Source organism: Rhinopithecus bieti, unplaced genomic scaffold (genome assembly GCF_001698545.2).
Source record: "Rhinopithecus bieti isolate Rb0 unplaced genomic scaffold, ASM169854v2 scaffold_80350, whole genome shotgun sequence".
Classification (NCBI taxonomy): Eukaryota; Metazoa; Chordata; class Mammalia; order Primates; family Cercopithecidae; genus Rhinopithecus; species Rhinopithecus bieti.
The window spans coordinates 81,397-91,223 of NW_016829730.1; the positions used below are offsets into that span (position 1 = coordinate 81,397).

The 9,827-nt window shown below is 53.9% G+C and overlaps 3 protein-coding genes across 5 annotated transcripts in view; 2 read left to right on the top strand and 1 right to left on the bottom strand.

Annotated features, from left to right (window-relative positions):
• BSDC1 (BSD domain containing 1) overlaps positions 1-7,552 on the top strand; it is a 37,167-nt gene extending 29,615 nt beyond the window's left edge. For 2 of the 3 annotated variants that reach the window (XM_017864799.1, XM_017864800.1), the window contains exons 10-11: positions 358-461; positions 2,209-3,758. In XM_017864799.1, coding sequence (XP_017720288.1) covers positions 358-461; positions 2,209-2,241 — 137 coding nt within the window. In that variant the 3' untranslated portion in view covers positions 2,242-3,758. Of the gene's footprint in view, positions 1-357; positions 462-2,208; positions 3,759-5,209; positions 7,102-7,290 lie in introns of those variants that run through there. The other variant, XR_001883949.1, reaches the window with a different exon arrangement.
• TSSK3 (testis specific serine kinase 3) lies at positions 4,527-6,634 on the bottom strand. Its single transcript, XM_017864801.1, has 2 exons — positions 5,997-6,634; positions 4,527-5,256 (listed from the first exon to the last, which is right to left on the bottom strand). The coding sequence occupies exons 1-2, from the start codon at positions 6,139-6,141 to the stop codon at positions 4,595-4,597; spliced, it is 807 nt and encodes a 268-aa protein (XP_017720290.1). The 5' UTR covers positions 6,142-6,634; the 3' UTR covers positions 4,527-4,594.
• Positions 6,588-7,552, top strand: FAM229A (family with sequence similarity 229 member A). Its single transcript, XM_017864802.1, has 3 exons — positions 6,588-6,873; positions 6,955-7,101; positions 7,291-7,552. Exons 1-3 carry the CDS (start codon positions 6,740-6,742, stop codon positions 7,391-7,393), a joined length of 384 nt encoding a protein of 127 aa, XP_017720291.1. The 5' UTR covers positions 6,588-6,739; the 3' UTR covers positions 7,394-7,552.
• Positions 7,553-9,827: the final 2,275 nt, after the last annotated feature.

The following is a 9,827-nucleotide window of genomic DNA, read 5'->3' on the forward strand; positions in this document are numbered from 1 at the left end:
GGCTGGAGTGCAGTGGCCGGATCTCAGCTCACTGCAAGCTCCGCCTCCCGGGTTTACGCCATTCTCCTGCCTCAGCCTCCCGAGTAGCTGGGACTACAGGCGCCCGCCACCTCACCCGGCTAGTTTTTTGTATTTTTTAGTAGAGACGGGGTTTCACCATGTTAGCCAGGATGGTCTCAATCTTCTGACCTCGTGATCCGCCCATCTCGGCCTCCCAAAGCGCTGGGATTACAGGCTTGAGCCACCGCGCCCGGCCTGTGAGACCCTTTTAAAGCGTGCTATCTCCCCAGCTACACTCTCTTCAAGTGCCCCTTCCCTGCCTCCTCCTGCTTTTCACACTGTGGCTCATGGTTCCAGGCTCAAGCACGGACATCAGTGAGGACTGGGAGAAAGACTTTGACTTGGACATGACCGAAGAGGAAGTGCAGATGGCACTTTCCAAAGTGGATGCCTCTGGGGAGGTGAGTGGGCCTGGTGGGTCAGAGGGACGTGAGCCTAATGGTCCTGGGTGTGAGAACTCTCCCCAGCCAGCCCAGCTGTCCCCTCAGGAGGACACTGCTCCTGTCTGAGGTGACAGGTTGTGGGAAAGGAGCTGGAGCTTCCTGCTCAGACCCACAACAGTGGTCATCAGTAGGCTCCACTTCCCCTCAGTTCCAGGGTAGATAGAGGGGAGAGTTCTTGACCTTAGCTCTGTATCAAAATTGCCTGAGAAACTGCTTAAGAAAACAGATGCTGTGCTGGGCGCGGTGGCTCATGCCTGTAATCCCAACACTTTGGGAGGCCAAGGCGGGAGGATTGCTTGAGGCCAGGAGTTCAATACCAGCCTGGCCAATATAGTGAGACCCCATTTCTATTTTTGAAAAAAAGAGACATCAAACCCTGCCAGACCTGAGTTGTGGTCCCCAGGTATGAGGTCTGAGTATATACTTGGCCTTGGAGACAAAAGACCAGTGTGATCAAGGGCAAGTTACTAAGCCCCTGGTTCCTCATCTAAAACATGGAATTGATTATTATAAGACCTGGCTTACAAGCTGTAATGAGGTGATCCATGTAGACACCTTAGGGCTAGTGCCTGAGACATGGTAGCACTCAGGAGACATTAGTGATAAACCCCACAAAACCCATTCCAGTTATTCAGCTCAAAGAGGCCTTAGTACTGTTATTCTTCACTACCTCTCAGAATCAAAAGTGGCTCATTTAGATTCAGAGGCTGGAACAGTCCAAAGCTCTCCCAGCTAATTAGTGACAGGACTGAGGCTGCAGCCCAGATATCTGATTCATGTCAGCATTACTTCCACTGTCACATAAGAACCACATGAGTCCTTCCATCGTGTAACTCATGAGCCTGTTAGAAAGAGGTGGACAGATGAGAGAGACCTGTGAAGGGCCTCCTTTTTCGTGATGGGAAACTGAAGCCTTGGGGGAGTATTTTATCTACGGGAATATTTTGCACTTGTGACTACCTCAGTATACCCAGGACAGAGAAGGCCCATAGTGCCCTGTCAGGCCACAGAGGCTTGCTGGCTTTTGTGTCTTTGCAGCCCCTTTAAAACCTGATGTGCAATACACCTGAGCATTCTAGAACCTCTTATACCAGGACTTAGCTGACAGCAGGCCAAGAGTAGGAACAAAGCAAGAAAAGGTTCTGTGGGGAGACTTGAGCTGGGAATTAGGGTGTTGGTGCCCCTAGTGAAGACCTAGTGGGCACCTGTAGGCCACTGCCACCACAGATTTTAACATAGTGCCACTCGGGGAGTGGCCCCCATTCACCCAAAGGCTAAGTAACTTGCCCTTGATTACACTGGTCTTTTGTGTCCGAGGCCAAGTATCTGCTCAGGCCTCCTAAGTTATCTGCATCTCAGAGCCATGGCATTATCTGCTCAGCAGGAGGCAAGTTCTCCTTAAAGGACTAGGGCTGACTTGGTTCCTGTAGGCAGCCATCACCTTGTGGTATCTAGTGTTGGTTGGCGGAAGCGTTTCCTTTAGGTCTGAAATAATCAGAGCAGCAGGCCCACCCCTCAAGCAGAGGGCAGCTCTGCCCCTCAGACACATTCCTTAAGACTAGGGGGTTCACTCTCAGTAGGGGGCAGAGTATGGCCTAGGGTAGGGGATGGGAGGTGGCTCTGCTCAGCAAGGGGAGGTTAGGTCTGGGCCTGACTCAGGAGTAACTATGTGTTTGTGATCTCCATTACCCCCTCCCATTTGCAGCTGGAAGATGTAGAGTGGGAGGAATGGGAGTAAGGGAGCCAGAGGGAGCAGCTCCCCACCCATGGCATCTCTCGCCTCCCTCGTTCGTCTCAGCCCAGCCCTGGAAGACTCTGACTGAGAATGTCCCCCCAAATCTCCTTTGCCAACCAGAGCTCTGGCACAGATTCTGGTGGCTCCCTGCTGGCCCTCTGGGCCTCTGCTCACGCCTGGAAAGGGGCTCTCTAAATCCCGGCCAGGAACTCTGACTTGTGCCAACAATAGGATGACCCAAGGGAGAGGAAATCTATCCCCCGTCACCAGAAGAGCCTGTGTTTTTCTGCTGAACACCCACTGTTCCTGAGGACTCCTGCTGGGAAGTCCCAAGGGATAGCTCTAGCCCTTCTGCCTGTGTGGACAGAAGCTAAACCACCAGTCTCTCGGAGGAAGCCGAGACAACACACACTGTCCACCATAAGCAGGCAGGGAGGGCCACGCCGCCTACCCTTGGCTAAACAGGGACAGCAAACACATTTTGGTTCCTATCCCAGTGGGTAAGATGCACTTACCTCTGGGAAATTTGCCTCTCCTCTCTTGGGAATCTCCCCAGGCATTTTCCATTCCTGGAAAGGCTCCTTTGGGGTTCAGAATCCAGAGACCAAACCCTGACCCACCTCCTTCCTTTCCTCCAGCCCACGTTGGTCTGTCCCTATGCCTTCCCAGGGCTTCTTCATGTCAGATGCACCCAAGTCCTTAGCCCAGCTGTGCCACCTGCAGGAGTTCGCTCTTGCATTTCTTCCCCTCCCTAAGAAGGGAGGGGGCCACTTGAGGCCCTTCTGTGTGTTGCCTGGCCGGATACCTTGTCCAACCAGCTACCCACCTCAACTCCCCTGTAGCTTAGGACACAAAACAGCTACCAGCGGTACAGAGCGGTGATCACAGCTGAGTACTTACAACTCTGGTAAGCCTAGCTTCTCCGCCTCGGCCCTTCTACTTCTGGAAGGGCTATCCTGGGGGTGAACTTGAAACTCTCATCAGGCTTCTGCAAAAGCTCTTCTTCCTGAAGACAGACCCAGCCTTTGCGCTCTCACCCTCCAGTCTGGTAAAGCTGCACCTCTGGGGGAATAAGGGGCTGCAGGAATCTCTGGAGAGCCTGGTGCTTCACGATGCTGCTCTGGTGATTCTTGTACCTAATCTGGTGTACTCACCAGTGAGTGAAAGGGATCGTGGTCAGGGACACCGAGAGAGTGGGGTCACTTCCACTTCAAACCTTCAGTGAGGGGGTGGGTTGGAGAGAATGCTGAATCTTTTTTTTGATGGGATGGGGTTTTTCTCTTTGTAATTATTTCTTTAGTTTAATTAACTTTTGGTTGTTTGTGCAATATTATATATTTTAAATTATAATGCATCTCCCCAGAGTATTTTGTAGCTGGGAAAAGAAAAAAGGAAAAAAAAAAGAAAAAAGATTCTAACAGCTGTTAGTTTTATAATTAAAAAAGAAAGAAAAAAGAACTTTGTCCTGAACCTTTTACAGACTTGCCGTTAACAGCATTAAAGTGATTCAACCGAAGCTGGAAGGTGTCTGGGGTCTGTTTTCGTCCCCTTGGCAGGTACACTGGGCCAGGGCAGGACTGGCTTCCCACTTGGAGCCAGAAACAGGGTAGAGGGATAGCCTGGGTCCAGAGGACATCCCTTGTCCTCATCCCAGATTCAGCTTTGCCTTTGGGATGAGAAAAGGACAGGGCTCCCAACAGGCCTCTCACTGGGACAAGGAGTCAGGAGGCCATCTCTGCACTCCCAACACCTCTGCTTTTCTTTGGAAAGGAAGTTGCAACAACAATGGCTTCAGTTGTTCTTGGTCGTTTTTCTCCTCTCCTCCCCGTTTGTATATAATTCTGGGATCTATTTTAATTAACTTTAGTATGAAAATCATTTGTCAGGCCAGGCACGGTGGCTCACGCCTGTAATCCCAGCACTTTGGGAGGCCGAGGCAGGCGGATCCCTTAAGGTCAGGAGTTCAAGACCAGCCTGGCCAACATGATGAAACCCCATCTCTGCTAAAAATACAGAAATAGCCAGGCGTTGGTGGTAGGTGCCTATAATCCCAGCTACTGGGGAGGCTGAGGCAGGAGAATCGCTTGAACCTGAGAAGCGGAGTTGCAGTGAGCTGGAATCGTGCCACTGCATTCCAGCCTGGGCGACAGAGCAAGGAGGAAAAAAAAAAAGTCTGAATGAGGCCCTTTGATCCCATGAAGATCTCTAAGAGGAAAGAGTAGTAGTAAGGCTGGGGTAGATGTAAGTTTTAGGATAAGTGAACTTAAGGCGTAAAATATATATCACCATTTTAGAAGCGGATTTTGGGTTTGCTTTCTCCCCCTACTTTATTGGGGAGCACTTGCCATTGTTTTTATCAAGTGCTTGCTAGCCATGGATGCCAACTAACTTCTTCAATTGAAGGCCGGAGGATCATGTCGGGTTCCAGGAGCCTCTTGAGCAGGTCCTGGCAATCGGCCGAGATGCTCAGATGAGTGGGGAAGGACACCCCCTTCTGCTGCTGCCACAGCATCTTGGGGATGTCTGTGTCGTCAAAAGGTAGGCTGGCACAGAGCATGACATACAGGACCACACCCATGCTCCAGACATCACCTTTCTTGCTATCATGGGGAATGCCCTGTAGCACCTCAGGGGCGGCATAGGCTGTGCTGCCGCAGAAGGTCTGGCTCAGCTCCCGGCGCGACTTGGGCAACACCTTGGCAAAGCCAAAGTCAGCTAGCTTCAGGTTGAAGCCCTGCAACAAGGTGTTCTCGCATTTGAGGTCCCGGTGGGCCACGCCACAGCCATGGCAGTAGCGGATGGCCTCAACCATCTGACGGAAGAGGGCCTTGGCCCGGCTCTCAGGCAATGGCCCCCCATTCAGCACGCAGTCAAAGACATCCCCTCCCTCAGCCAGCTCCATCACCAGGCAGATTTTCCCGTCGGCAGACTCCAGCATCTCATACACCTGGATGATGTTCTTGTGTTCCAGGGTACGGACAATTTGGAGCTCCCGAGGCAGGAATCTCTGGATAAACTCTGAAGAAGTAAGGGGAGGAGAGATGTGCTGGCAGATCAGAAAGGCCCGCCTCCTCACACCTGTCTCCTGCCTTCCAACTTCTGCCCACCTTGTCTGGGTCTTATTTCTTGGCTCCCTTAATGGTCTTAAATGTGTCTAGCTGCTTGGACATTGCAAAGAATGTTCTGTATTATTTTTGTCATTAGTGTATCATTCACAAAAGAACCACTCCCACCAGCCTCATGGACTGCTGAGCAGTCTGTGAGACTGGATATCAAGGTGCTTTAGGTGCTTTTAGACAAAAACCACAGAATCACAAATTATCAGGCCTGATTTGTCCACAGGCTGGTGAGCCAGCTCCTCCCGCCGCTGTCCCCTGACCCCATAGTTCTTTCCATGAGCCCTGTCTTCCTTTTTCCCATCTCCACAGGCCTTGGCACCAGCCCCTGTTCTCTACTAGCCCTGGCTGTGGCCTCTGCCGGTCTCTGTTCCCCTGCCGGAAAGGAAAGCCTGGCTCAGGTTTTGCCTCTGAGGATCCTTCACCTCATGCCACTTTAATCTTGCATTTTGGGGGGTGTAATGTTCCTGGACTCCCAGAATCCCTCTGTTACCCACTGACCCACTCCAGAGCTGCCATCGGGCTTGCTTGTTTCCAGGCCAGCGGGAGCAGGGAGTGATCAAATGATATTTTCAACAGGATGAAGCACCTACCGCCTTCAGCCAGCCCTCCCTCCTTCCCTCCAAAGGGGCCCCAGCTCACCTTCTGGCCCTCCCATCTTGTCTATAACTTTAATTGCCACTTTTCTTTGGTGTTTTTTGGAAAATGCTTCTTTGACTTTTGAGTAGGTCCCTTCCCCAATGGTCTTGCCCAGCTGGTACCCATTGGAGAGCAGAAAGTCCTCCATCCTGTCTAGCGCCTCCTTCCTATCACCCTCTCAGCTCATGCTGCCTCTGCGAGGCAGCTCTACTCCACCATCGCCTTTGGCCTGCTCCTTTTCTCCCCAAGGACTTCATCCGCAGCCGCCCCCAGCGTTAGAACATTGTCTGGACACAGCGGCGGGTGGTGGGGAGGGAGAGGGCCAGACATTTTTAAACCCCGGCGCAATTGTGATGTAAATGCTGTGTGACCCTTGGCCAAAATGGGCAGTGCCCCTACCTGCCCTCACTACCACCACCAAACCCAGCCCGGATTAAGTCACCGCCGATCCCGCCCCCGCGCCAGGCACTGAGTCGTCTGGGAGGGCGCTCCTCGGCGTCTGTGTGGGCCGGGAATGCTCGGCTCCTTGGCGTGGACGCCGCCTCGCGGCGGGTTGCCCTGGCCTGCTGCGCCCCCATCGGGTGGCTGGGGTCTGCGCTACCCCGTCTCCAGGCGCCATGGCCAGATCCCTCCAGTCCCCGGTTCCGGCCCGCGCTGAGTGCCAGAGGCGGCCGGGGGCGCCGTTGGGGGTTCTCCAGTGGGAGGAACGGGTTCTGTGAGGTCAGCGCGCCGCGGCCCGGGTCACAATGCTGCCCTCCTCGACGCCCGGGTCCGGGCACGCCGCAGAGACCTGCCCGGCTCCGCCTGGACCGGAGCGTTCTCCCGCGGCCAGGGCTCGGGCAGCTGCTTCCAGCCTGGGACCGGTCTCAGCCTCCGGGAGGTGAGCGACGGCCCAGGGGGTGGGCGCGAGGCGGCGGCGCCCGGCGGCCCGGGAGAGGCCTGACCGCCACTCCCCGCGCAGAGCGCCCCGGGGCCTGGACATGAGCGCCCAGGAGCCACCGCAGGGTCGGAGATTCCCCATTGAGGCCGGAGACTCCCGTGGCCCTGCCGCCTCCACCGAGTCCCAGGACAGCCCGGAGGCGGTAGCGACGGAGCACAACCCGGTCAGGTGAGGCCCGCGCCAACCCCCTCCGCCCGTCCCGCGGCCCCGCCCTCGGTCCCACTTGGCAACCCCAGCAGTCAGGTCCCCGCATCCACGTCCGGACCCCCGGGGACCCAGGTGCACTCCCTGGATGTGCCCCACAGGATGGGCCGGGCCCCCGCCTCAGCGCCCCCTGTCGCGGCCCGCTTTCCCCAGGCCGCTTCGTCGCTGCCCCGGATGCCACTGCCTGACGCTGCTGCACGTGCCCATCGACGTCTACCTGGCCATGGGCGGGAGCCCCCGGGCCCGCGCCACGTGAGTGCGCCTGCTCCCTGCGGCTCCGCGGGAGCTGGGCGGGAACGAGGCCCCCCGCGGGCCACCAGGCTGAGGTCGCATGCGCCGAGCACGAGACAATGATGCACATTTTAAAATAAATGATGCACATTTTAATAAAGCACAGCATAAACTGTTCTTTCCACTCCGGGCTGGCAGTGTATGTCTATCCGTCGGGCCCACCAGCTGCTCTGTCCAGTCCAATAACTTTCCCTTCCGCGGCCTCCTCGCTTGGACACAGCCCTAGGGGCCCGCCGCCCCCGCCCTTCCACCTTTCAACCTATGCCAATTCGCTCCTCCCATTTCTTGCTGGGCAGCCTTTCCCCTGGGGCCCTGCCCTTGTCCGACATCTCTCTAACCCTCTCCTGGTTCTCCGGTGAAATTCACATCACTGTGCTGGACCCCGGCGACCCACAGAAGTAGGGGACAGGAGGGAGAGGTGGGCCGACAAGTAACATAGAATACAGCCAGTGGCCACCCACACCAGGCCCATTATTTATTTATTTATTTATTTATTTATTACATATATTTTTTGAGACGAAGTCTCGCTGTTTCCCAGGCTGGAGTGCAATGGCACGATCTCTGCTCACTGCAACCTCCGCCTCCCAGGTTCAAACAATTCTCCTGCCTCAGCCTCCCGAGTAGCTGAGACTACAGACACCCGACCAGGCCCATTTTAATCCTCTCCAGCGAGAAGATGGTTCTGGGACTTGCTCTTTGAGGTCCTAGGCGCCTGGGGCCTTCCTTGTTGGAAGGGTTTGGAGCTGCCCTAGTCCATCCTGAGCCTTGGTTTCTCCTAGGACAGAAGGGATCATAAAAAGATTGAGGGAGAGGCCATTTGAAACACCTTGGCTCGCCGGTCACGGTGGCTCACGCCTGTAATCCCAGCACTTTGGGAGGCCAAGGCAGGTGGATGACAAGGTCGGGCATTCAAGACCAGCCTGGCCAACATGGTGAAACCCCATCTCTACTAAAAATACAAAAATTAGCTGGGTGTGGTGGTACGCACCTGTAATCCCAGCCACTCGGGAGGCTGAGGCAGGAGAATCACTTGAACCCAGAAGTCAGAGGTTGCAGTGAGCTGAGATCACGCCACTGCACTCCAGCCTGGGCAACAGAGCAAGACTCTATCAAAAAAAAAAAGAAAAGAAAAAGAAAGAGAAAGAAAGAAGTTGGTTTAACTTCCTATTTTACAGATGAGTGAACTGAGCCTTTGAGACTTACCTAAGGTCCCCCAATGAGAAGTGACGCTAGCACACTCCTTGGCATCCTCAGACCACATGCTCTAAGATCTACCCTCGGAGGGGCCCATGACAGGAAGCCTGCCCGGAAGTGGTAGTATTTAAGCTAAGCAACTATTTTCTACTTTCCAATTTTGCTTTAATGAGCCCGTATATTCTACTTTCCAATTTTGTATGGAGGGAGTGTAACCTAAAGGTTAGGTTCAGTCTCCTGTACCCTGAGATCTAAGGACAATTAATTCAACACCCGCATCTAATCCTCATGGGGTAGATAAGTCCAGACTCTCCCTAGAGCACCTTAGAATTCCACAGTCACCCAAAAGGGATACCCTTCTCAGTTTCCACATAAAATGCTGTCCCAGGCAGTCCCCATGTAGGAGGCTTACTAAAAGGGCCTATTTCCTCACTGTTTAAAAAAAATAAATAAAGGCATCAGCTGGTCTCTTTGGACTCTGCCAGCCCCCAAATAGTGAATCCTCCTCATTCTTCCTTTTTTTTTCCCCCCATCTCTCCTACTACCTTTCTCCTGTCCTCTCAACCTTCCTTTCCTAAAAAAAAAAAAAAAAAATTGGCCAGGCATGATGGCTCAGGCCTGTAATCCCAGCACTTTGGGAGGCTGAGGCACAAGGATCACTTGAGCCCAGGAGTTCAAGACCAGCATGGAAAACAGCAGGATCCCATCTCTAAAAACGAAACAAAAACCAAAAACCAGGTATGATGGCATGTGCCTGTAGTCCTAGCTACTGGGGAGCCTGAGGCAGGAGGATTGCTTAAGCCCAGGAGTTTGAGGCTGCAATGAGCCAAGTTCACACCACTGCACTCCAGCCAGAGCAACAGAGTGAGATCCTGACTCTAAAAAAAATCAGACCAGGCGCGGTGGCTCACACCTGTAATCCCAGCACTTTAGGAGGCCGAGGCGGGTGGATCATAAGGTCGGGAGATCGAGACCATCCTGGCTAACATGGTGAAACCCGTCTCTACTAAAAATACAAAAAAAATAGCCAGGCGTGGTGGCAGGCGCCTGTAGTCCCAGCTACTCGGGAGGCTGAGGCAGGAGAATGGTGTGAACCCGGGAGGTGGAGCTTGCAGGTAGACGAAATCATGCCACTGCACTCCAGCCTGGGTGGCAGAGTGAGACTGCGTCTCAAAAAAAAAAAAAAAAAAAAAAAAAAAAAAAAA